Raw genomic sequence first — 27,921 nt, 5'->3', positions numbered from 1 at the left:
AGCATGTGCCACCATGCCCAGCTAATTTTTTGCGTTTTTAGTAGAGACGGGGTTTCACCATGTTGGCCAGGCTGGTCTCGAACTCATGACCTCATGATCCACCCTCCTTGACCTCCCTAAGTGCTAGGATTACAGGCATGAGCCACCACACCTGGCTTACATACATATTTTTTTTGTCTCAAACCTTTTTTTTTAAGAGAGAGAGTCTTGCTGTGTTGCCCAGGCCAGAATGTGGTGGTAAACACACCCCTTTTCCAGTAGAGGCTCAGTTAACATTTTGTCACATTTAATTTCTCTCTTATGTATAGGTACATTTTTTACCCTTAACTATTCGAGAGTGCCACAGACATCATGATACTTTAGCCTTAAAGTTCTTGAACATGTCTCTTCTGAAAGCATAATCTCAATACTCTTGATATAATTGGCATATTTATATGATCTAACAATTCTGATTCCATATTCTGAGTTTCCCAATTGTCTGAATAATATTTACATCCTTTTTCCTTTATACTTTTTTTTGTATTGCAGTCTGTCACTTCAGATCTATTAATATTTGCTTTATTTAGGTACAGTAGGTTATTTTTTTAATCTAGGTGAGCCAGAGATTATACAGTGTATTTAGTCATGTCTCTTTTAATCTAGAATAATTGTGTGCTCTTTTTTGCCTTTCATGACACAGATATTTGTATCTTGTAGAATGCCCTACAGTGTGGATTAGATTCAAGTTAAACGTTTTTGGCATACTGCATAGGTAGAATACTATAGGCTATGTAGTAGACTGTTACATAAATAATGTGTACTTCCCATTACATGCACAGAATTTTTTCTTTTTTATTTTTTCCTCTTAATTGAAATAAAATTTGTATACAGTGAAATGCACAATGCCCTTTATGAAAGAGGCAAGTGTAGCATAGTGGTCAAGAAAGGGATTTGCACCCTACTTCTGCCCCTTAACTCTGCAGCATTGGGCAGATTACTTCTTTGTGCATTAATTTTCTGATTTGATTTTTTTGTTTGTTTTTGAGATGGAGTCTCGCTCTGTTGCCCAGGCTGGAGTGCAGTGGCGCAGTCTCAGCTCACTGCAAGCTCCGCCCCCCGGGTTCATGCCATTCTCCTGCCTCAGCCTCCCGAGTAGTTGGTACTACAGGTGCCTGCCACCACGCCTGGCTAATTTTTTTTGTATTTTTTTTTTTTTTTTTTTAGTAGAGACGGGTTTTCACCGTGTTAGCCAGGATGGTCTCTATCTCCTGACCTCATAATCCGCCTGCCTTGGCCTCCCAAAGTGCTGGGATTACAGGCGTGAGCCACCGTGCCCGGCCTTCTGATTTGATTTTTAAATGGAGTGAATAATAGTAGTAGTATCATGGGGATTAGATGTGTTAATATTTGTGAAACTAGTTCATATAAATTCTTGCATATAGTAAGCATTCAATAAATGGTAGCTATTATTTATTCTAATAATAATTTTAATTCTTGCTAGTAGAGATATTTAAAACTATCTTTGTGTACATTTGTAGTCATAGTCTTCAGCTTTATGTACATTTTCTAGTAGTAGTCAGTGCCTATGAAACTATTCTGTCCCCCTAAAAGTACAGAAATTCCCTTTTGCCAACTAATATTCTTATGCATAGTAGGATCTCTGCATTTATTTTCTTAATGAATGAAAGATAAATGGTTCAAGTGTATGTTTTGAAGGAATGTTTTTTCACTTCAGTCTTGACGATAGGGAGACATATTTATTCATCTGTATAAATATCTAATAAATGCATGTTATGCAGCAGGTAGTGTGCTTTGCATATGCTAGTGTGCATAGAGTGGGTGGCTGATCTGGGAGCTAGTGAACCAGTAGTAACAGATATGTCCTGTCATGTGAGGGTGCCGTGGGAGCCCTTAGTAATAACTTTCTGGAGAAAGTGACGTCATAACCTTGGGAGAGGGAATAGAAGTTCAGAGGCCTGGAAGTCAAAAGAGTGTGGAGTGAGCAACTGAAAGGTCAATATGTCTGCAGTTGTGCGTGTGTGTGGAAGGGCAGAAGTCAAGGAGAGGAGCAGCCACTGGTGGCTATAGGTGGGTCTCCAAACTGGGACACTTTTGAGAGTGAAATAAAGAACTATTAATAATTATTTGGGGCAACAGGTGAATTGAGGCTGTCCCAGGAAAGCTAGAATGGTTCCCACTGCTTATAAGCCATGTTAAGGGGTTTAGATTTATTCCAGGGGCACATGGTGGTTGTATCTTTGTGGGATTCCAGAGGCTAGATTATAAAGTTTGGGATTATGTTTTCTGATCCTTATCTTTCAGAAAAGATTGTGAAAAGTCAATTAAGTTTCTGTGCCCTTGTCAAATGGGCTTGGTAAAATGCCTCCACTTGGGATGGGTGCTTCTGTCATCACATGGAGGAACAGAACCTAGATATGAACATTTTGAATGTTTGTGTGTGTGTGTTTTACAATTTTATGTTTCCATAATGATGTATCTCGGATAGCTAGTATGTTGCCTTTTCACATTAAAGGGAAATGGGATTTAGGATTAGATTAGTAGTTGTAGACACAGGTTAGATCAGAATTTATCTCCAGACTAGTGGAATCTTAATCTTAGTGATTTTTTTTCCCTACAAATATTTATCAGGGAGTTGACTTACATCTGTTGAACACTTCCTGGAGCAAATAACACTTGTATAGTGCTTAGTATGTACTGGGCACAGTTCTAGGAACATTTAACCCTTATAATAACACTAGTAGTGTTATTCTCATTTTACAGATTAGAAAACCAAGGCCCTGAATGCTAACTGTCTTGCCCAGGGTCATACAGCCCGTCCACAATGGAGCCTGGGTTTGAACCCAGGCCTCCTGGTTTTGGAGTCTGTACATAACCCTTTGGCTCTTCTACTCTCACATGTAAGCAATGTTATTAGTAGCTTCAGGCATAGAGAGAAGTTTGGGAGTATTCTTGTATTAGATTTAGGTAAATTTTTCACAATGATTTTTATGTTTTACAGCCTTCAAAAGTATGTTCGGGAACAGATTCTACTAGCAGTAGCAGTAATTGTAAAAAGAGGATCATTAGATAAATCAATTGACTGCAAAAGCATTTTTCATGAAGTCAGCCAGTTGATTAGTAGTGGCAATCCCACTGTGGTAAGTGTGCTATTTGTATTTATAAATACTAACAATTTATATTTTCTGTTACACAAATAGCATTATAGCAAGAGTAATGGATATCTACATAAAAAAAGTGAAAAAGCTATCAGTCAAGAAATTTTCATTTGTTCAGGTTTTCTTCTAGTCTTTTTTTTTTTTTTCTCCTTGAGACAAGAGTTTTGCTCTTGTTGCCCAGGCTGGAGTGCAATGGCATGATCTTGGCTCACCGCAACCTCTGCCTTCCGGGTTCAAGCAATTCTCTTGCCTCAGCCTCCCAAGTAGCTGGGATTACAGGCATGTGCCACCACACCTGGCTAATTTTGTATTTTTAGTAGAGACAGGGTTTCTTCATGTTGGTCAGGCTTGTCTCAAACTCCCGACCTCAGGTGATCTGCCTGCTTCAGCCTCCCGAAGTGCTGGTATTACAGGTGTGAGCCACTGCGCCTGGCCTAGTCTTTTTAAATATATATGTACATAATATAAATGCAGTGTACTTTGCTTTTTCGTTTGATTCTGTATTTTCCATGTTGCCATAAATATTCATAATCATTATTTTAATTGTTATAAAATATTATAAGCTAATATGCCATAATATTGTTAGCCGTTTTTATTGAACTTTGTTTTGCCATTTCTAATAAACCTTTGACAGCTACTAGTGATTACAGAAGTGTTTGAATAAAGTAGAAAATATCTGACATGAAAATAATTAAAAGTTGCTGTCCTAATAGGCCATGGGACTTCAGGAGTTACTGTCAACTGAACAAATTAGGGGTCATTGTTCTTGGCTGAATTAGTTTGGGAAGCATAGTTCTCCCACCCTCTCCACTCTCCTGTCCACCTTTTAGAGAGCTGGAGTTGTGCCTGGAGAGTGGCTGTTTGGTTGTAATCACTCTGTCTGAGGCAGGAGGAGTTGCGGTTGCTATTAATGATTAGCTGTGATTCTTTGTTTAACCTATCAACTTTTATCACCTGAATGATATTTAACTCATATAGAATTGAGATTGGTAATACTTGGCCATTCTGAGTCTCGGATATTATTACATCTTTAAGTATTTTGGGTAGCTTATTACCTTTACAATTTATTTAATCATTTTAAAGATATCTATGTGAGGCTATGTACCTTATAACTGTTTGTTAATTCCTTTTGTCTTCAGTGGCCCCTCAGTTAATGGATGTGATTTTAACGATGTAGTTGATGCTTTGAGGTTGAGATGCTGTGGTGTATTTTAGGAGGGCCACATACATTGTCCCTTGCTTTCCACAATATCTTGGATCTCTTCTCTCCTGCCTTCCTGTCCACCACTTTTCACCGCACACAGCTATGCGCTCAACTCACTCTCCCAGCCATCTGCCTCCACTCTGCTTAGGACCGCAGACTGATACCCCAGGAGTCTAGACCCACGGAATCTGTAAGCAAGCTGATCAGGACTTTGGAACTTACTGTATATACCCTACGTGTTTTTTGTTTTCCTTAGAAATTCATCAATGGTCGTGTGTTTGTTCTTTTTTTTCCTTAACTTTATTGAGAAGTAATTTACATGCATTACTATGTCTGTCTAAAATGCACACCTCGTTAAGTTGTGACTGCTGTGTATACCAGTAAACTCCTATCATAGTCAAGATACAGAACATTTTTATTTACATCTTGATTTTTGATTGTGTGATATTAAGTTTTATGCCATTTTTGTGGCAAATGTCCTCAAGAGTAGTGCTGTCCAGTAGAACTTACTGTGTTGAAAGAAGTGTTCTATGTCTGTGCTCCCCAATATGTAGCCACTACACTGGCCACTTGTGGCAGTTGGTTATGTGAAATGTGGCTAGGGTGACTGAAGAACTAAATTTTCTAATTTTTTAAATTTTAATTTAAATTCAAATAGCCACACATAGTTAGTGACAAACGTATTGGATAGTGTCATTCTAAAGACCGATAATTTAATTTTATGGCCCCTTTACTTAGTATTGTGAAATTTAATTTTTTGTATAAAACTAATAAATTTGAAAGTATATATGTTTGAATCTTTACATTCTATAAGTCATTTTGATTTTGTTTTATGAAGTGGGAATATTTCTTGAAAGAAGAGTTCATATTAAATTTTTGAGGTGAAAATTATGGGGAGCTACTTTTTTTAAATTTAAGAGACAGGGTGTAATGCAGTGTTGCATAGCTCACTGCAGCCTCAGTCTCCTGGGCTCAGCCAATCCTCCCACCTCCCACCTCAGCCTCTCGAGTAGCTGGGATTAAGGTACAGGCTACTGTACCTGGGTAGGAAGCTATTTTTTTTTTTTTTTTTTTTGAGACAGGGTCTCACTTGCTCTGTTGCACAGTCTGTGGAGTGCAGTGATATGATTACAGCTCACTGCAGCCCCGACCTCATGGGCTCAGTCTTCCCACCTTAGTCTCTCCTGAGTAGCTGGGACTATCGGCACAAGCCACCACTCCTGGCTAATTTTTAAAGTTTTTTTGTAGAGATGAGGTTTCACTATGTTGCCTAGGCTGGTCTCGAACTCCTGGGCTCAAGTGATCTCTTGCCTCAGCCTTCCAAAATGCTGGGATTACAGATGTGAGCCACCACGGCTGGCCATGGGAAGCTATTTTTACTTAGAGTAATATAAATTGTGGTAGTAGACATAGTCTCCATTTCTGATCAGCATGTCATGAGCTTTAGATAAATCAATTGACCGCAAAAGCATTTTCCATGAAGTCAGCCAGTTGATAAGTAGTGGTAATCCCACTGTGGTTAAGTGTGCTATTTGTATTTATAAATATTAACAATTTATATTTTCTGTTACACAAATAGCATTATAGCAAGAATAATGGATATCTACATAAAAAAAGTGAAAAGGCTCTCAGTCAAGCAATTTTCATTTGTTCAGGTTTTCTTCTAGTCTTTTTTAATATATGTATATAATATAGATGTGGTGTACCTTGCTTTCTCATTTGATTCTGTATTTTCCATGTTGCCATAAATATTCATAATCATTTAAATATTATAAAATATTGTAATCAAATATACCATAATATTCAAATATACCAAATATAATATTACCAAATATTATAAGCTTTGTTCATGAGATGCTGATGCTTCAGCAGTGTCTACACGAGTTGTATAATGGTAGTCTTGTCATTTCTATGAATTTTGTTCGAATTTGCTTCCAAACTAACGGCCATGTGCATTATCCAACGTTGGTCATCATCGATAGCCTGGGGAAAAAGAAGTGGTGGATATACTTAGATAAAAATAGCAGAGAAAAGGTTTGCAACTGAGGCTGCTACTTGGAAATATTATCCTTGCCCACAATGCCCTGAATCAAGTTGCACTTCATATTTTAGATTTCACTTAAGAACATCTTGTTTCATTTTGACAGTGTGCAGTAAGGGAGTGCAGCTCCTTGTGACAGACAGGATTTAAACTTGAGGAACATTACTAGTAACTCTGAGATCTATCTATTTATGACTAATGCCTTTCCCTTGTTAGTTTGGTGATCATTCCAGCCAGGATTTTGGTATTGGGGTAGAATTTATGCGGCCTGCCCTCACCCCCTACAAGTAGCTTGTTGGCACTGGGACGGCGCAGGCGAAGGGTCAAGAGTCCCTTGCCTCTCTCAGGAATGAGCACATACTTGGGAACTGAGTTCTCTGCTTCCTTTCCCCTTGGGTAATTTGACCCAGCACAAAAACTAGTCCCACTGCAACCTGGCAATTGGATTTTTTTGGAGCCACTGAAATAACTGATCTTCTGAGAATGATTGGAACAGATACAGCTGTTCAGTTAGAGAAGATTTTGCTCTCTTCATAGTGTGTACACTTTGAGAATAGTGGATAAATGTAATATTCTCATGAAAGACTCCAAAGTTTTTTTTAAAGTCAAATTTCTTTCTTTCTTTCTTTTTTTTGAAACCGGGTCTTGCTCTGTTGCCTCGGCTAGAGGGCAGTGGTGTAGTCTTGGCCTACTGCAGCCTTGACCTCCCCATGCTCAGGTGATTCTTCTACCTTAGCCTCCTGAGTAGCTGGGACTACAGGTGCATGCCACCACACTGAGCTAATTTTTTGTATTCTTGTAGAGACAGGGTTTTGCTATGTTGCCCAAGCTGGTCTCAAACTTCCAGGCTCAAGCATTCTGCCCACCTTGGCCTCCCAAAGATTATAGGTGTGAGCCACCATGCCTGGCCTAAAGTCAAATTTTTAATACCAGGGCTGAGAACTACTGTAATAGTAGGAAATCAGTATACTTCAGTGGGAAGTAGAATTTAATTTCAGGATTGCAGGATGAAATTTATTTTGGTGACTACATTAAAAACATTAAATGTGAAAAATATTCTCTATATGGCAGGTTAAATGCATACACTGTCCCTATTTGTCCTTGCCCAGTAGCTTGAAACTAGCTCATTAGGAAGGCCTAAAAAATGAAGTTCAGACATTTTCATATATCATCCTCTCTTCTTCTTGGACTGTTAAGAATTTGTAAGTGGTTCAAGAATTTACTTAATATTTTCTTAGTCTCAGATATAAATGTCAGTGAACAAGATGATTAAAACCTCTGTAAGAAAGGAGAATGATAACCGATCAGAACATTGATTTAGTATTGGCTAGAAACTTTCTTTATAAAGGTGATTTTTAAGAGAGATTTGAAAAGTAGAGAAAATTAACTAAAGGTTTTCTGTAGATGAAGAAAGAGTTGACTTCATGAACCATTAAATTAGATAACTAATTTTCCCCTCACACCTCTTCTAGAAGGACATTTCCATCAACCTTCATTGGCCAGAAACTGTATGTAGTCTGGCTTTTCCCCCTTCGCTTTTGAAGCATATTGGTTTCATTTGTTTATTTTGTTGTTTTAGAAACAGGGCCTCGCTCTATCGCCTGGGCTGAAGTGCAGTGACATGTTCATAACTCACTGCTGCCTTGATCACCTGGGCTCAGGTGATCCTCCCACCTCAGCTTCCTGAGTAGCTGGGACTATTGGTACATGCCACTGTACCTGGCTAATTTTAAAATTTTTTTGTAAAGATGGGGTCTCACTATGTTGCCCAGGTTATCTTGAGCTCCTGACCTCAAGGTGATCCTCCTGTTTCAGCCTTATAGGTGTGAGCCACCACGTCCAGCCAAGAATTGATTTTTGATGGTCCATTTCCCTGTACTAGTCTCATGTTTGCATTTATACAGGTTTAGGGGCAGTGTAGTATAATAGAACACTGATTTTGGATTCACACTTGGGTTTAAATCCCAGCTCTGCCATTTACTGCCAACCTAACTTAAATTAACTTCTCTAGGCATTAGTTCACTAATATGTAAAATAAATGTGATAATATTCACTTCTATTCAGCAAGTATTTGTGCTCTCTCCCTAGTAGTCTCTCACTGCTTTCTTCATAGAATCTCGGGAAGTGAACTATAATATAATAAATCATGTGTTTTTCTCTCAAACAATATTTTAGGTATGGAAAAGCAGAAGAAAATGTTTATGCTATGAGTGAAACTAATCATTTGTGTGTGGTTTTTGTTGAGACAGAGTCTTGCTCTGTCGCCCAGGCTGGAGTGCATTGGCATGATCTCAGCTCACTACAACCTCCGCCTCCTGGGTTTAAGCGATTCTCATGCCTCAGCCACGCGAGTAGCTGGGACTACAGGCGCATGCCACTATGCCCGGCTAATTTTTATATTTTTAGTAGAGATGGGGTTTTGCCATGTTGGCCAGGCTGGTTTCGAACTCCTGACCTCAAGTGATCTGCCCACTTCAGCCTCCCAAAGTGCTGGGATTACAGGTGTGAGCCACCACATTCTGCCAATTTGTGTGTATTTTTTAAAAATATAGGTAACCAACACATTAGCCTTTCTTTAAAGGCTTTCAGAAGTATCTTAAAGACTTGGTTCTCTACAGATAGTTTTATGGAAAGATTATATCTAATTTTTATTAAAAATGATGTATTCTTAGTTAATTTATGCCTGTATGATTATTAAATAATGTTATTTCAAACTTGTAGGCAGTTATGATGTTTTCCTTCCATAATTATAAAGGTTACGTGGTTATTTCATCTCAGTTTGCAGTAGTGTCAGACCTGCTGTCAGTACTAATTTGGGAGGGATATGGAAACTTGCCTTCCTAGGAAAGTAGCAAAATTTTTTATTTTAAGCTAAAATTTTAATCTGTGTTTAAATATATAATTCATATGTGTCTTATTTCCTTTGAAAGCAGTAGGCATACGTTAAATCACTTTAAAGCTGTTTAATTTAGCATTTAAGTCTCCTTTCTTCCTCTTTGCCATACTAGAGAGAAGTGGGTGAGAAATTCACTTGTCTACGGCAGCCCCTGGATGTGATAGCCAAGTTAATCTCTCTTATCATAAGTCTCATTGATGTTTGCATAGAAGAGCAGCTGGAAGTCTGCTTTATGTATGGCAACCTTTCATAAAGTTTATTCTTGGTAATAAAGCTCCTGGGGTAAGAGCCAGGCTATTATAAGAGACAATCCTCTCTCTGAACAAGAGTATTTTATTTTGTCAGCTGGAGTTAGTGTTTGAGTATCTTGGGCTTGTGACAGTAAGCTGGTGAGTAAGGCAAGCTATCTCTGAAGGGCATTTTTTCACTAGCTTGAAATTAATGGCTTTTGCTAGAAATAAATGAGAATGCTGGTCTAAGACTTTCAATGTGAAGATAAGAGTTACTTAAATTGTTAGCCAGTGAATTAACTTGTGAATTTTCAGTACTTCAATGAAAGAAGACAATTAGACTTTTTTTATAACCTTGACCTCATTGCATTGTCTTCTACTTGTTTGACATATTAAAATTTTCTTGTAGAAATTTATAAACAACCAAAAAATAGGGAACAGATCATTTATTTTCCAACTTCTGTTATGTTAACATAGTGCTAGTAATAGAAGTAAACACTGATTCATTAATCCAAACAGCATTTACTGAACATTTACTATATTGCTTTAGTGATACAGCTTCAGTTATAGCTCTCTTTTTTAAGTGGTGTAACACATTTAGTAATTTTAATTTTGCAGAATGTAGATCATCATCAAGGAATAGAATAAAAAAAGCTGAAATAGGTGGTTGTCATTTTCTATGATAATGATAAAAAATACAGCTGCTACTTTACCTTCTTGTAACCTGGTGTAATTACATGGTATTTTTAAGCATTATGCAATTTGAGCCTTAGGACAATTATGCAAATTAGGTATGGCAGAGGGTGGTAGCCCTTATTACAGATGAGAAAGCTGAGGTCAAGGTACATGAAGGGCTTTGACCGCAGTTATTTGAAGAAGGAAATCTTGGACTGTTAGAGCCCAGATTTTCTAACTGATTCAAACAACAGGATTCTTGTATTGGACTCCTGAAAGAGTCCTGCAGAGTGTTTTTATTTATCATTTATTTTAGATGTAATTTTAATAAATTTTATTTGGTTTCTAACCTGTGAGCAAATGAAAACGATCCATTTAGAACTACCTGTTAGTGGCAGTCAAATTGCCAGCAGCAGTGAATGACAGACAACAACAAAGGATGATTGAGAAAAGCTATGAAGCAGACATAAATCAACAAGCATTGGGATCTGGCACCACATTGCCAACGGGTGGAAGGCCCCTTATGTTTTAGTAGCTCCCAAGTAGTCACTTAAGTATAATATCATATAATTGCCATAGAAATAATTCCTTAAGAAAAATTTATAGGACGTTTCATTAAAAATGTTTGCTTGCTGCATTTACAAAATTAACATATTAACTTAATTCTTCATGATCTTAGATAAGTGAAGTATTGTTGTATTAACCTCTTAGAAGTCTTAAGATTTGTATTTTCTGCTGGGCAAATTCCTGTGTATTTTAGTATGGCAGTCTTTTATCAATCAGTTAGTTAGTCAACTTTGATCCGAATTCACTGACATTAATTACTACAGCTTTTGTTTCCGGCTGTCTTAAGTATCAGAGCCACTGTCTCTGATATGGAAAAATATCTAGCTCTGACTTTGACAAAGGCCAGAGAGGCAGCACTTGAAGATGCTGGTCAGTAGAGGGTGAGTTAGGGGGTAGTGCACTCAGAATGCCCACTGAGACCGAACAGTCTGAAGGAGGCAGATAAGAACATTCTTTAAGGGTAAGAAAAGCTAAAGCTGGTGATCTCCTTTAGGCAGATTTGATGCTTTAATTTTTTTTCTTTCCTCTCTCTTTCCTGGGAAGAAGCTGTCCTCTGTTCTCCCTTGGGAGTTTTATTTTTGGCTTGCTTCCCTAGCTATCTTCATTACAACACAATGTGAGAGTAACTTCATTTTAAGGGGATTTAATCCATAATTAAATATTGAAAATGAGCAAACATATTTAGAAGTGAGTCCTAGACATTTAGTGATATGTTTAATTCCCCTATGAATAGGGAGAAATACTTTGTTGATATGTGTTGAAGTACTTTGCTCTCTTAATGTGTAATCAATGTTTAATTATTCATCATTCCCCAGGAGTCTCTATTCATTTGGCACCTTTGAGCCAGACTAGTGTAGTATGATTAATATTTATGATGGTAATCTCATATTCCTACAGATTTTCAAATTAAGGACAGCTTATACTATTTGGTATATTTTAATGATGAAAATATCCTATTGAATTTTAGTTCTTTGGAAGCTGATAATCGTAGGTACAGTTAAAGCCAGAATATTTGATTTCTTGCAATACCTCTAACAATGCTGTACAATAATTTATTTTTATGTATTTCTTAAGTCTTTAAGTGGCATATTTAAATAGAACACACTTGTTTTTAAATTTTTTTCTTTTTATTTCATAGGTATAAAGTGGAAAAGTAGAATGTAAAACTATATTTGGGTTTATATCAATGGTATATAAAAATTTATATCTGTGCATCAAAAAATTGGAAAGCTATAAATGTTACAGTAATAACTCCTGGATGGTAGGATTGTAGACAATTTTATTTTCATTGTGCTTTTCTACGATTTCTAGTTTTTCTAAGATAGAAGTATATTTTTGTAGGATGAAAAAATTATTTAAAAACGAAAGATTCTTACGTGTTCAGGGGGCTAAGTCTGTAAGTGCATTTTGTTCTAAATTCTCATCGATTAAGAATGTACTTGTTTTTATGGGTGAATTTGTACTTCATTAGTGTGGAAGTTTGCTGTTTTGGAGGGATATATTCATTGCCGTAACTAAAAAGCAGTTCCATGCCACCAGGACTCCTTGTTTTGTCTGATAAAGTTGTAGTTGCAGGAGTAGCTTTAGCAGGGCTTTCACCTGTCATTGCCCTGCCCCTCTCCTTCACTCATTTGTTTCTCATCTTGACCGTAAACCACATGTTATCTTGGGAAATGTTTGTTTCATGTGAAAAAGTAAAACTTTTGTGAGTACGTATGGCTGTGATCATTAATTAGAGAGATGTTCCTGAAAACTTGAATATGGTGATAGTTTTAAAATAAGCCATTTTGTGGTGAATGCAGTAAAACACAATCTGTGGAAAGCTGTAAATTACTTGTGAAAAATTAGTATAGATTATTTATTTGTAAGAGTAAGAATTTGTTTAATGAGTGCTTCTAGGTTCTTTCAGCTTGCAGGTTTTTATGTTATGTGTGAATTCTGTTTTTAATAGGTTATCTCATCTGAGATTCAAAAATTAATTTCCTTTTTTAGTAAGACAAGTTTTCTCAAACATTTAGATGTGTTTATAATGTTTTATTGACTAGAGTCTTAGAAAGGATAAGTGAAAAGCTAAGTGTAAATGAAAAATTGTTTTCAGGATCCTAGGATCTTGGGATTCATCATTAGATCATTGTGAATTAAATTTTTTCTCTGAATCTCATTAATTTGATTTAACATCTACTTTCCCCACCAAAGCCTAGCTGTGTTTAAAAATCATGTTTATAGTTGATCCTGATGTTATTTAAATGTATCTGTCTAATGTTAATTGCTGGCACTATAATCATTAATCATTTTAAAAGAAAATTTTTGAAAATTAACAATTTTGTTAACTAAAAAAAGAAGGGATTGTATTTTCTGAATTTTGAGATCGCTTTAAACAGTAAAATGACAGAAATATGTGATCAACTGTTTTTTTCTGTGAGAGGCCTTAGTGCCTGGCTTCTTTGTCTCCAAGTGCCTGGGGCCATACAAAGGCAGTTAAATGGGTTTCTTGAAGATTTTGGGAGGAAGGGACATTTTTATATTAAGTCATGTATATTTTGAAGTAAAATTACAAAATGTGTGTGTTTATGCCAAACCAGTAGCATTCAGAGAACTTTTATTGTTGCAGAAGGCATCTTTGATCATACCCCTAGATTCGCTAGAGAATTTGCATTTACTTCCAGGTGTGGAATAGTCTGAGAAACTTCTTTAACGTATGGGGTTTTGTGCCTTTCATAAATATTAGCTATATAGTCACGCTTGTTTTAGTTGAGATTAAGAGGCAAATAGGAATTTAACTTTATGTTTACTTTTTTTTCTTTGAGACTTAGTCTTACTCTGTTGCCCAGGCTGGAGTGTAGTGGCGCGATCTCGGCTCATTGCAGCCTTCGGCTCCCAGGTTCAAGCGTTCTCCTGCCTTGGTGTCCCAAGTAGCTGAGACTGCAGGTGCCTGCCATCATGCCCAGCTGATTTTTTTGTATTTTTAGTAGAGACAGGGTTTCACCATGTTGGCCAGGCTGGTCTCGAACTCCTGACCTCAGGTGATTGCCTGCCTCGGCCTCCCAAAGTGTTGGGATTACAGGCGTGAGCCACTGTGTCCGGCCTATGTTTACATTTTTTAAAGAAAAATTTCAGACATATACAAAATGGACAGATAGTCTATTAGTCAGTCACTCATGGAACCATCAGTCACCTCTCACCTTCAACAGGTATTTCATGCCAGTTTTTAGGAATTTAATATCATTAAGTTATTTGCTAAGATTTGCCAAGATAAGTATCTGTAAGGTCAAGGTACTGACATCAGAAGCATTTCTGAACAGAGATGTTGCAGTTGGTGGGTGGGTATGACTGTTCAGCTGTTGGATAAGCTTGCATAAATAGTATCATCTTGACTTTAATCTTTCGGTTGTTCAGAGGTAGTGTGCATATTTCTGTTTAACTCCTGGAAAGTTGCCAAAATAATTTGTTTCCTCTTTCCATCCTTTGTACCTTGACTGCTTTAGTCTGGGAATAAAATCAATGAGTTGATATTAGGAGCCTGTTGGATAGAACCAATGAGAAGAAAAATCTTCATTTTTCTATTTAAAAAACTTTTGGGTATTACCTGGCTATAATATTTTGGACACTATAAAATCTGTTTCACTTTTCGTCTATTTGGGAATGCATTTTACAAACAGAACAGGGGGTCAAACATGGGTTGAAATCTCAGCTGGCCTTAGATAAGTACTCCAAGTCACTTCTCTCAAATGTAAAATGAGGATATAGATTGTTCTGCGAATTAAACAAAATAATACCTTCAACATTTATTATTTTTAAATATCATTTGAATTCCACTATTGAGTAGGAACAGTGTGTCCTGAGTTCAAGTCTTAGATGGATTTGTATAACTGCATTTGAGGAAGTACTATTAACACTGACCAGACCACTTAGAAAGGAGAGCTAATATTTATTTTGTCATATCTGATTTTCTGACTAGTTGTTATAAGATCTAAAGATATAGTGGAAGATCTAAAGTTAGGGAGAAAATGTTCTATTATGTTTGAACAAATGCATTGAAACAAAGCGTTGAAACAGTAATGCCTCACAATTATTTCTTATCAAATAATTACAGCAAACTCTGGCCTGTTCTATTCTGACTGCACTATTGAGTGAATTTTCAAGTTCAAGTAAAACTAGCAACATTGGATTGAGCATGGAATTCCATGGTAACTGCAAAAGAGTTTTTCAGGTATTGGTAGTTTTGTTCTTGAGTTTTAATTATTGGATCATTCACTTTTTACTCAATCTATTCCTAATGACGTGAGAATATTTATTTTATGTAGTTGAATGGTAGCCTGTACTTCAGGATTTGTTCTGTGATTTCAAAGGATATAGTAAAATGATAGGTTTGGTGAATGTAGTTGATGGTTTAAAATTACTTGTTTAATTCTAGTCTTAAAAACAATACTTCTATAAAGATCTTTAGTTTATTATTTATTTCTTATTGTGTTTAGATATAACTAATTCAATTGAAGGGACTCTGCTGGCCTTAAAAATAGGTCTGGAAGAATGCCAGAAGGCCGTGTATTTCAAATGTTATTGCAGATGGTGCGGGCTCTTTGTCTTGTATGTATTGTTTGGCTCTGGAGTAAAGTTATGTGAAGGCATTGGCTTAAATCCTAGGGCTCTGCACTATAGCAACTGACTCCTCTGGCTCCGCAGTAGTTGTCAAAGACTCTCTTCTCTATGGAAGTAGCATTTATATTCAAGTAAAAGTATTCCATCTGGCGTCACTTGAAAGCATACTGCGATGTAAATTACAAGTAGAGGCCTAAAAATGGAACACGTTCTTAAGGAAATGGTGTTTTCCATTGGAAATTTTAAGGTGTTTGTTTTGTTTCATGATTCTAAAAGGGGATACATTTTGAATAAATTTTTCATATAAAATATTTGTGATTTATTGACTATAGGAAGAAGACCTTCGTCAGATCTTCATGTTAACTGTTGAAGTTCTGCAGGAATTCAGCAGGCGGGAAAACCTCAATGCTCAGATGTCTTCAGTATTTCAGCGTTACCTTGCACTCGCCAATCAAGTCTTGAGCTGGAACTTTCTTCCTCCAAATTATATCCTTTTAACAAATGAATAGTTTATCTGTGGTAATTTTCATAGGTGACTTAATTACAGCTCAGAGTCTTTCACCTCTGCAGCTTTTATAAAACATATTGAAAGAAAATAAGATTTTTTTTAAGAAATAGAATTTAATTTCTTTATAATGCCAAAAGACAGTGGATACTAGGATAATACTAGAAGATTTAAAAGTTTATTTACTCCTTTGTAGAAGAAGTTTGAATACATAGAAACGTGGTGGATGACGGAGCTGTTGCTAATTCAGGATTAGCAATATTCTTTGGGAAGGAAAAGGAAACAGGTAGAAAGTACCTTTTAAGAAACTGAATCATTTTTTCCTTGGACAAGTAATTATGTTTGATTTTTTTGACTGACTTAAAGCTAGTTTGGAGTGCTCTAATTTAATCTTTATGGATGGTGATGTTGTTCAAGTATAGGTAATAAGTTAGTAATATGTTTATTCTTCAAGGGCCTTTACCAGTATAAAAAAATGAGAATTTTGTTTTTAGGAAATTATTCAAAAGTTTAAGTGGGTTGTATTATCAATGCATATATCTGCTTTTTAAATTAGTTACTTAAAGTAGAGAAATTTGTATTTCATAAACTTTAAGGAACTGCTGTCTCATTTACTATGCTAGGACATCTGCTGCCTGTTGATAATAATATACAGTGGCTACCCATTTGTTGTGTAAAGTCCAATAGATCTGGATTCAAGGCTCTGCTCATCTTAGGCAAATCACCTGAACCTCTCTGAGTCTCAACTTTTCCAAATGTAAAATCGGGGTATGGATTGTTGTGTGAATTAAATGAAACAATACATTTAAAACACTCAGGAGTTAGTTACTATTTATTGAGCTCTTAATAGCCTCCGTGAATTAAATAGTTCATTATATAACTAGCTGTCTTTTATACTCTTCTTTGTTGAACTAATACGCCTCTGTGTGGTATAGGAAATTTAATGCGACCTGTTCTAGATGTTTTTAATCTGAGAGTCTGTTCAGGAGAAAAAGACCGATGATAAGCAGACAGGAAATAGATGTGAAATCAGATCAGAGATCTAGGATGGGACTCATTTTTATTGTAACAAGAGCCAAGAGGAACTACATTTACATATATAGAAACTCGCTAATTATTTGTGGCTGGTAAAATTATGACATTTAAAGGAGTGTGGTGGGGTATAACTCCTTCTTCCATTTAAACTTAGTCTATTCACGTAGTAGAATATTAACTGTGAAGGGCTCTGTCAGGTAAAGTGAGTCTGACTCGTGAGCTCTCCAGGTTTCTTTCCCAAAAGCAGTCACTGAGCTGCTGCATTATGGGGCAAAGCTTACAGTAAGGTCAGTCACTGTTTCCTTTTATTCTTATTCTGTAATCATCTTTCTCCCAATAACCAACTTTTTATCTTTAATATATTAATTCTTTTTGGTTGTCAAGAGGTGGCTACTTGCTTAGGTTTGCTTTTTAAAAAATTTCCCCTTTCAGTGTTTCAATATTTTTGTTCTAGGTTTTTTGTTTGTTTTTTTAAATAAAGTTGGTAAGGCAGGCTTTATTCAGGGGAGCCAATGGCGATAGATGTGGGGACCATCACAACAGGATCTTGCAGTTGGGGACAGAGATTGGATTCAGCTTCTTGCTCCAGTGTTTTCAGTGGGGAAAGAAAAGATTGAAAAACCTTGAGACATATTTTAAAATTAGCAGTCCATATGGAGCTATCAAAATATTAATTATATATGTAGGGAAAAATCAACAAAAGTTACACTGCATATATTTTAAAGTGTCTGTTTTAAGGGAAAATACAGTTGGTAGAGAGTGACTATTTTATAAAAAGAAATAGTTCTCTGGGAGTTTGGAAACAAAGCTTGTCTAAAAGATACACACACATAAAATATTTTATAAAGTACTTAGATAAAGCTTTGGAAAACCTGTCGTCTGAAAATGATAAGCAATACTGCAGTGTTGCCAAAGGAAATAATTCCTTGTTTAAAGAAAGTATATCTTGGTTTTTGACTTGAGGATATTTTGCTTCATGGTGAGTTCTTGTGTGACCTTTTCATATAGTGCCATTTGTTGGCTGACTGCACTACAGCTAAGTATTCTTTGAGTGGATTAGCTTTAAGTGTGGGAGAAAGAACTTGGCAGTGAGATTAAACTAAGCTACAGATTTAGCACTCATTAGGGAAATCAGTTTCAAGGAACTCAATTCTGACTAATTTCTAATTTTGGAAATTACCTGGAGATCTACCATTCAATCAGTAAGGAAAAGAATGGAATAATTATGCAGCCTTGTACCATGGAGAGGGTCTAAATAATCAAATTTAACTTAGTTTAAAAGTGTTGAATTGATGCCTTTTAAAAGATGGTTTATCTGCTGGGTGTGGTGGCTCACTCTTGTAATCCCAGAACTTTGGGAGGTTGTCATGGGAGGATTGCTTGAGTCTAGGAGTTCGAGACCAGCATGGGCAACATAGCGCAACCCTATCTCTACAAAAAAATACAAATATTAGCTAGGTGTGTGGTGTGTGCCTGTAGTCCCAGCTGTTCGGGAGGCTGAGGTAGGAGGATTGCTTGAGCCTGGAAGGTTGAAGCTACAGTGAGCCATGATCATGCCACTGCATTCACCCTGGGCGACAGAAGAGACCCTGTCTCAAAATAAAAATAAAATAAAATAAAATAAAAGGTGATTTGTCTCTTAGGATAGACAAATAATAAATCATGGAAAATTTGTGTATTTAGTGTTAAATATTTTGATAATTTAGAATGGTATGTTAAATGAGGCTGTGTTAAATTATCAATAACAATCCCCCATTTATAATTTTTTCTAATCTGCTTTCTTTTTAGTATCTATATTTTATATTGAGATAATTTTATTTTTATTTATTTATTTATTTTTGAGAAAGAATCTTGCTCTGTTGCCTAGGCTGGAGTGCAGTGACACTATCTTGGTTCACTGCAACCTCTGCCTCCTGGGTTCAAGCGATTCTTATGCCTCAGCCATCCAAGTAGCTGGGATTATAGGTGTGCACCACCACACCCAGCTTATTTTTATATTTTTAGTAGAGATTGGTTTTATCATGTTGTCCAGGCTGGTCTTGAACTCCTGACCTCAGGTTGATCCACCCACCTTGGCCTGCCAAAGTGCTGGGATTACAGGCATGAGCCACCATACCTGGCCCTGCCTAATTTTTTTGTTTTAATTTTTGTGGAGATGGAGTCTTGCTGTGTTGGCTAGGCTGGCCTCGAACTCCTGGCTTCAAGTGATTCTCCTCCTTCAGCCTCCCAAAGTGCTGGCATTACAGGCATGAGCCACCATGCCCAGTCTCAATAATAGTTTTATTGAGATGTAATTCACACACTATACTATATACCCATTTAGAATGTATAATTCAGTGTTTTTCAATATATTCATAGAGTTGTACAGCAATAATTGTCGGTAGTTTTAGAATATTTTCATCATCCCAAAAACAAACCCTGTGTCAATTAGCAGTTAGTCTCCATTTCCACCTTCTCCAGTCCGTAGCAACCACTTTCTGTCTATGCATTTAACCTATTCTAGACATATCGTATAAATGGAATCATATAATATGTGTTCCTTTGTGATTGGCTTCTTTTTGAGGCGGAGTTTCACTCTGTTTCCCAAGGTGGAGTGCCGTGGCGCGATCTCGGCTCACTGCAACCTCTGCCTTCTGGGTGCAGGCGATTCTCCTGCCTCAGCCTCCTGAGTAGCTGGGACTATAGGCACACACCACTACGCCCTGCTAGTTTTGTATTTTTTAGTAGAGATGGAGTTTCGCCATGTTGCCCAGGCTGGTCTCGAATTCCTGTCCTCAAGTGATCTACCTGCCTTGACCTCCCAAAGTGCTGGGATTACAGGTGTCATCCACTGCACCCATCCTTGCTTCTTTCACTTAGCATAATATTTTCAAGATTCATCCATTTTGTAGCATGCAGCATCAATCAGTTCTTCATTCCTTTTCATTGCCATAATATTGTATGGATATACCACTTTTTTAATCCATTTATCAGTTGATGGACAGTTGGGTTGTTTCCACTTTTTGATTATTATTAACAATGCTGCTGTGAGCATTCATTTATAATTTTTGTGTGGGCTTAGGGTTTCATTTCTCTTTGGGAGACCGAGGTGGGAAGATTGCTTGAGGCCAGGAGTTTGAAGTTGCAGTGATCTATCATCACACCACTGCACTCCAGCCTGGGCAACAGAACAAGACCAAAATGTAATTTCTTTTTTTTTTTTTTCTTTCTTTTTTTTTTTTTGAGATGGAGTCTTGCTGTGTTGCCCAGGCTGGAGTGCAGTGGCATGATCTCGGCTCACTACAAGCTCCACCTCCCAGGTTCACGCCATTCTCCTGCCTCAGCCTCCTGAGTAGCTGGGACCACAGGTGCCCGCCACCACGCCTGGCTAATTTTTTTGTATTTGTAGTAGAAACATGGTTTCACCCTGTTAGCCAGGATGGTCTTGATCTCCTGACCTCGTGATCCACCCATCTTGGCCTCCAAAGTGCTGGGATTACAGGCGTGAGCCACTGCGCCTAGCCCCAAAATGTAATTTCTTATAGAAAGTACTGTATTAATTGTGACTGTAAAATATTGGGAAAACCAGCTGCAGCTGACTGAGCAGTGGCTGTAGGATGTGCATAGAGAGATACTGACAAAATAATGCAGAGTAAATATTTAGATATTAATATTTAAGGGCATTAATGCTATCATAGTTAATAGCTTGTATTACAGTGTTCTTAGGTCAAGATTTACGCTCATGCAAAGTTTCACTAATGAATTCATAACTTGGCTGGGCGCAGTGGCTCACACTTGTAATCCCAGTACTTTGGGAGGCCAAGGCCCGTGGATGGCTTGAGCTCAGGAGTTTGAGACTAGCCTGGGCAACATGGCAAAACCTCATGATGTGGTTTGACTCTGTGTCCCCACCCAAATCTCATCTTGAATTGTACTCCGGTAATTCCCATGTGTTGTGGGAGGGACCTGGTGGGAGATAAAGTCATGGGGGCAGTTTCCTCCATACTGTTCTCGTGGTAGTGAATAAGTCTCACAAGATCTGATGGTTTTATCAGGGGTTTCCACTTTTGCATCTTCCTCATTCTCTCTTTGCCTGCTGCCATCCATGTAAGACGGGACTTGCTCTTCCTTGCCTTCTGCCATGATTGTTCCATGTGTCTCCAGCCACGTGGAACTGTAAGTCCAATTAAATCTCTTTCTTTTGTAAATTGCTCAATCTCGGGTATGTGTTTATCAACAGCCTGAGAATGGACTAATACACCCCATCTCTTACAAAAAATTAGCCAGGCATGGTGGCACACACCTGTAGACCCAATTATTTGGGAGGCTGAGGCAGGAGAATTGCTTGAGCCCAGAGGTCAGAGGTGGCAGTGAGCTGAGATTACGCCATTGCACTCTAGCTCTAGCCTGAGGGATAGAGTGAGACTCTGTCTCTAAAAAGGAAAAAAAAAGGAGAAGAAAGAAAACAAATCATAACTCTTTAACATTGATTCTCAACTAGGAACAATTTTGTATACTTGGGACATTTGGTGGTGTCTTGAGACAATTTTGATTGTCACAACTCGGGAAATGCTACTGCCATCTATTGGGTTGAGGCTAGGGATGCTGCTAAACATCCTAAACATCCTACAAAGCACGGGACAGCCCCACACAAGCAATTATTGAGCCCAAAGTATCAATAGTCATCCACACAAAAACTTGTACATGAATGTTCAGAGCAGTACTATATGAATAGGCTATTCATAATACTATATGAGTAGAAACAACCCAAATGTCCATCAACTGATGAATGGATAAATAAAATGTGGTATACCCATATAATGGGAATATTACTTGTCATAAAAAGACATGAATTACTGATACATGCTACAACGTGTGTAAACTTTGAAAACATACGGAGTGAAAAAAGCCATTCACAAAAGACCACAAATTATATGATAACATATTTATGAAATGTCCAGGATGGGCAAATCTATAGAGACAGAACGGTTAGTGGTTACCTAGAACTGGAGTGATTGGAACAAAGTAGGAGGTGACTGCTAAAGCATATGGGGTCTTTCTGGTACAATGGAAATGTTCTAAGATTAGATCATGGTCGTGGTTGCACAAATCTGTGAATATGCTAAAACCATTGAGCTGTACACTCAGTGGGTAAATTGCGTAGTATGTGAATTATGTCTTAATGAAGCCTTTAAAAATAGCCATCATGTCACGGTTTAGAAACCCACTTCACACAGGTCAACTGCACCATTAGTAGAATTATAGAGGGACATTAGGGGTGGAGATAAAGTTGTGGGAGAGTGGGGCCATTGAAGTTAAGGAAATAGGAGAGGTGGTCCAAGGAGAAGCAGAGGATCCATGTCAGGACCTTTAGGTGCATCAGTAGTGAAAAAGCAGGAAGAAGCAAAAGAAAATAAGAAAGCCAATTAAGACAAGTGGATGGGAGAACAAGGCAAGGAGTGTTTGGAAAGCAAAGATAGATGATGTTTCAAGGAATCAGGTAGTCAACATCGTCTGTTACCGATAGGTAAGATGTAGATTGTTTTTGAACTACACCGAATATCAGTTAGAACATAGTTGGTCATATGGAAGTCTGTTTATGTGAATGACAGGGGCAAAAGCCGTATCTCAGCGATCAGGTAGTAATTAGTAATTGATGAAGTATGAGTGAAGTACAATTGACCCTTGAACAATGTGGGGGTTAGAGACACCAACCCCCATGCGGTCAAAAATTCCAGTATAACTTTTTACTCCCCAGAATGTTTTACTAATAGCTTACTGTTGCCTGGAAGACTTACTGATAACATAAACGGTCAGTTGGTACTTATTTTATGTTTTATATGTACTATAATATATTCTTAAAGTAAGTTAGAGAAAACAAAATGTTGTTAAGACAATTATAAGGAAGATAAATGATATTTAGTGTTCATTAAGTATAAGTGGATCAATCATAAAGGTCTTCATCTTCGTCTTCTAGTTGAGTAGGCTCAGGAGGAGGAGGAAGAGGAGGGGTTGGTCTTGCTGTCTCAGTGATAGTAGAGGCAGAAGTGGAGGAGGTGAAGGGGAGGTAAGGAAAGGAAGGCACACTTGGTGTAACTTCTAGTGAAAGTATAAGTGGACCTGTGCAGTTCAAACCTGTGTTATTCAAGGGTAAACTGAACTATATAGATATTTCGAAGAGCATCAACTGACAGCTCAAGGGAATGGGGGTTTGTGCCAAGGGAATGTTGTTTTATGCTTTAAGCTTAGATGAACCTGTTTATTGCTTGAGGGGAGTAGTCAGGATTTCAGAAAGAAAATGTGATATTGTGGTGTTAGGCCAATGACATAGATGTTGAGATAGCCCAGGGCGTGGTTGAGGTAGGCAGCCCTGTGGTAGTGTGAACTGCCTGCCTTGATGATCCATACTTCTTAGCTATTAAGTGCTGATTTGACCAGCTTTGTCTAGGTTTCTTTCAAAATGGAGGAACACAGTGGTAGAAGTCAGCATGAGGGAATTTTATTTTATCATTATTTTTTTAAACTGATAGAATTGCAAGGAGAATGATGGAATTTTAAAGCAGATATATGTAAAGCCCTTGTGAAGTATTTTCTTCTGTCCTCTCTTTTTTTGAATAATCAGTATTTCCTCCAACTATTGTCTATTTGTACCTGGCATTGTACCCTTTAAAAAGAAAGTAGAGGCAGCACACGGTGGCTAACACCTGAATCTCAGCACTTTGGGAGGCCAAGGCAGGAGTATGGCTTGAGCTTAGGAGTTCAAAGTTACCTTGAACTATGATTGCACCACTGCACCCCAGCCTGGGCAACAGAGGAAGACCTTGTCTCTTAAAACAGAAACAAACAAAAAACGAAGTTAAGTTTTCTGATTTTTAAAAATTATTATTTATAGAGATAGGGTCTTGCTCTGTCACCCAGGCTAAGGTATAGTGGCATGATCATGGCTCACTGCAGCCTTGACCTCTGAGTTCAAGTGATCCTCCTGCCTCAGCCTCCCAAGTAGCTAGAACCACAGGTACACATCACCACACCTGGCTAATTTTTAAATTTTTTTGTAGGGCAGGGTCCCACTATGTTGCCCAGGCTGTCCTCAAACTCTCCTGGGCTCAAGTGATCCTCCCGCTTTGGCATCCAAAAGTGCTGGGATTACAGGCATGAGCCACTGGGCTTGGCCTGGATTTATTTATTAAAGGTTTTTTTTTTTTTATTTATTTCAACACTGTTTTATAGTTTCCAGAGCAAAAGATTATTAAATTTATTCTAAGTACATTTTTTTTTTGAGACTGGGTCTCGCCCTGTTGCCCAGGCTGGAGTGCAGGGGTGTAATCATGGCTCTTGGCAGCCTCGACCTCTTGGGCTCAAGCTATCCTCTCAACTTCAGCCTCTTGAGTAACTGGGACTATAGGCGCGCATCATGATGCCTGGCTGATTTTTTTAGGGGCTGAGTTTCGCTGTGTTGCCCAGGCTTGTGAGTATTTTTTTATTATTCAATTGTAAATTGTTTTTTAAATTTCATTTTCACACTATATAGAGAAAAATACAAATGATTTTTGTATGTTGATCTTGTATCCTGTAATCTTGCTGAACTTGCTTATTAATGCTAATGAATTATATACATAATTGTATTATCTGCAAACCATTATATTTGTTAAGGATTATTATATGTAGCTTTTCTATGTGCAGCAGGTGATTTATGAAAGTATCCACCTACCCAGACCCAGTGGTACAAAGTCCACAGTTTCTGGGATTTGGTAGATGTTAAAAATCATTCTGTGGCCCAGAGAGCGAATTCCTCTGCACTTTGTAGCCCCATGTTACTCTGAGACTCTGGAGACAAAATTCACTTGCTTCTCATTCTGTTTTAGATCACTGTTGTGCAAAGAAAGTGTCCTGGTCCTGTGATCCTCCATCATACCATCATCCCCATTTGATAGTGGGCGCTAGGGTCCGGGGCGGTCTCATCACCACCTCCCTCTCATAGCTCTTCTGGTAGAGCTGCACTCACAGGCCAGCTTTCCTTCTACCTTGTTCCTTGCACACACTGCTTCTCTGCCTGGGTCCTCTCTCTTTGCCTGATCACCTCCTAATTGTACTTCAGCCTAGACCAGGTTGGCTTTCTTTTGCTATTTTCTCCCTATGCATGTTGTATATGATTTTTTCCCCATTTGGCTCCCTTCTCAGCTGTAATTTTTCATTCCTTAGATTATTTAAGTACGGTTAGCCCTTCAGGTTTGTGGGTTCCACATCCTTGGATTCAACTGAGGATCAAAAATATTATAACTAAAAAATAACAATACAACAATTAAAAAAATACAAATTTTAAAAACAGTGCAACAATGTACATAGCACTTACATGGTATTGGGTATTATAATTAATCTAGAGGTGATTTAAAGTATATGGGATGTTTATAAGTTACATACAAATATGATGCCATTTTATATCAGAGACTCTGGATTTATATCAGAGCATCTGTGGATTTTGGTAACCATGGGAGGTCCTGGAATCAGTCCCCCTCCAGATATTGAGGGACAACAGTAGTGTCTGTTTACCTACTGCGCGAAGCTCCGTGAAAGCATGGGCCATGCTTTTGCTCACTGCGTTGTTGAGCCCTAGCACAGATGCTCAGCAAATATTTATTATTATATATTTATTATTTAATTATTGAAAGAAGCCCGTTCAGAAGTATTAGCTCAGTTTTCGGATGTTTGTTCACTATAAATATAGTTCGGCTAGTAGTTCACCTGGTGTCCATAAATGCTTAAGGGTTTTGGCAATGCTAATCATACATGACAATATCATTTTGTAACAAGAATGTTTGGCAGGTATGTGTGGTATGTTGGCTTCAGTGATACTTCTTTTTTTAGTTTGGTTACACTGCCTTTTATTGGTATTCTATTTTTGTGGATCTGATTTGGTTTTGGTAAACTTTTTTTTTTTTAACTTAATCTCTTGGAGAAAGCTAACTGGATTATAGAGTAAGTAATGGGATACAGAAGCTTTCACCTAAATTGGATTTCCAGTAAAGCCAACCTTTACTATTTGGAGGCAAGGCTTGGGAAAACATTCAGGTAAGGTCACTCCTGTATTTCAAAGGATTTGTGGTTGCTTGGACTGTGTTGTCTATAAGACTGGGGTCATTGGTTCTGTGCTGTGCCAGGAGAAGTAGCAGTTTTTGTTGTTAGAAAATTTAATAGTGAAAGGGATTAAATATTTAAGAAAGAAAATGGTCTTGCTGTAGCTCCTGAAACTTTGTTTTACTGATGAAGTAGGGTAAAAAATAGTATGGAAAGATGAAGGGAGTAAAGCATTTATTACTTATGTGAAATGCCCATTGTTGCTACAAGATCTTTCTATATTGTAAAGTAATTATAAGAATAGGCAAAGGAAATTTTCAGATTGTCCATATTTGCTTGAAGATAATGTGTAGCTACTGTATGCCTTATTATTTTTTTGAGTGTCATTCACAATCACAAAACGATACCCTTACTGAAAGTGTTAGTGGATAAACTTAATTGCATAATTAAGGACCTGTGTATTTCCAAAGATGATGTTTTCCCCACTACATGTTAAGATGTATGTATTTAATGACAATGCCGTTTGTTGTATGAGAACTTGAGACAGAAGATTTAGTAGGATTATCCAGTGACAGTCAGTACAGGGTGCGATTAAGCTGTCCTTCTGGCTCTTGGCCTAGTATATGTTTGTCTCTGGCCATGCAGTTACAGAATAGGGCAGGTGGCATGTTTATATATGCCTTTGATTTCACAGAAGTTGGTGAGCTTTCGTAAGTGGAGAATTTTAGAGCTAGATAGGATTGTTGTGGGAGAGGGGGCAGGGAATGGAGAGTTGATTCTTCACTCTTCTGTGGTGCAGTTGAATTTACATGTAGCTGGAACTGATTTTCCAAGGGATTATGATGGCAATGAGCTTAGAAGACTGGTTGGGTTTTAGCACTTCAGAATTGGATCCCTTGCCGGAACCCTTGCTAAGAGGGAGTGGACTTGTATTTGGTACAGAGACCAAAAAAAAAAAAAAAAAAAAAAAAAATCACTGTACTAAATGTCCTGATTCTTTAATTTGGTGAGAACATGGGAAGGTAAAGTAAGATTAGATGTGTATGATAGTTTTTTTTTAAGATAGAGGGTTAGCAAAAGACTGAAAGCAGCTCTGTTTGGCTTTCTTATTGATGGAATTGTGTTTTGTTTGGTTACAAATGAATTATTCTGATAAAAATATAAATTGCATGCATTCAGTATTTATTTTAGAAAAATATATAAAGCCATAGCCCAAGAAAATTGTTGAATTACACTCTTATTTGAACTTCGGTGAAATAATAGCTATTTAGTTCCAATCTTTTGTGACTTGTGTGTCTCATAAAATTTGACTAGCATGTAATAAAAGACAGTTTAGTAAATAATCAGTTCATTGTCAAACTGTTCTTTCGTTGGTGACATATTTGTTGTAAAAGATAAAACAATGTAATGTCCAGATATTGTAAAATGCTAAAGTGGTGACTATAAACCAAACTTTTGAAAGTTTTAAAAGGAAGCTATTGTTTTATTAAAATTATTTTTAAATGAACATCTTGCTTTATTTAACCTTGAAATTATTTTTAAAATATTGCTTTAAGAATAGTAGTGCTAGATTTCCAAATTATGGTGATACTGGTTCTGTTTGTTTTTTAAGTTAAGAATTTAAGAATTATCTGGGGTAGAAATGGTATTTTTTTGATTTCTTATAAGAATTACTAAGAATTATCTGGGGTTGAAATGGTATTTTTTTATTTCTTATACATACAGGTAGAAATAGTCATTTGAGAATACCTGATTAAAAATGAATTACCTTAATTCTTTATATTATTTTGAATGTAAAGATATGGTCCAGATTTGTGTATCATTATTCTGCCCACATTGTGATATGCTTTTCACTAGTTTTGTTTTTCAAATTGAAAAGTAATGCATGTACGTGAATAATAACAATATTTTAGGTAATATTAAACATTATACAATGCATAGTAAGCCTTTCTCCCATATA

General features: G+C 37.2%; 1 protein-coding gene across 7 annotated transcripts in view; it reads left to right on the top strand.

The window, feature by feature from the left end:
* Window positions 1-27,921, top strand: part of XPO4 (exportin 4) — a 125,194-nt gene that overhangs the window by 42,879 nt on the left and 54,394 nt on the right. For 5 of the 7 annotated variants that reach the window (XM_055360123.2, XM_055360120.2, XM_055360121.2 and 2 more), the window contains 3 exons: window positions 2,999-3,137; window positions 14,862-14,978; window positions 15,700-15,853. In XM_055360123.2, the coding sequence (XP_055216098.1) occupies window positions 2,999-3,137; window positions 14,862-14,978; window positions 15,700-15,853 (410 nt within the window). Of the gene's footprint in view, window positions 1-2,998; window positions 3,138-10,887; window positions 11,229-14,861; window positions 14,979-15,699; window positions 15,854-27,921 lie in introns of those variants that run through there. The other 2 variants (XM_055360125.2, XM_055360126.2) reach the window with 2 other exon arrangements.

Source organism: Gorilla gorilla, chromosome 14, assembly GCF_029281585.2.
Source record: "Gorilla gorilla gorilla isolate KB3781 chromosome 14, NHGRI_mGorGor1-v2.1_pri, whole genome shotgun sequence".
NCBI classification, from domain to species: domain Eukaryota; kingdom Metazoa; phylum Chordata; class Mammalia; order Primates; family Hominidae; genus Gorilla; species Gorilla gorilla.
The sequence above is the reverse complement of the archived record's forward strand: the minus strand, read 5'-3'. Positions and strand labels throughout refer to the sequence as shown.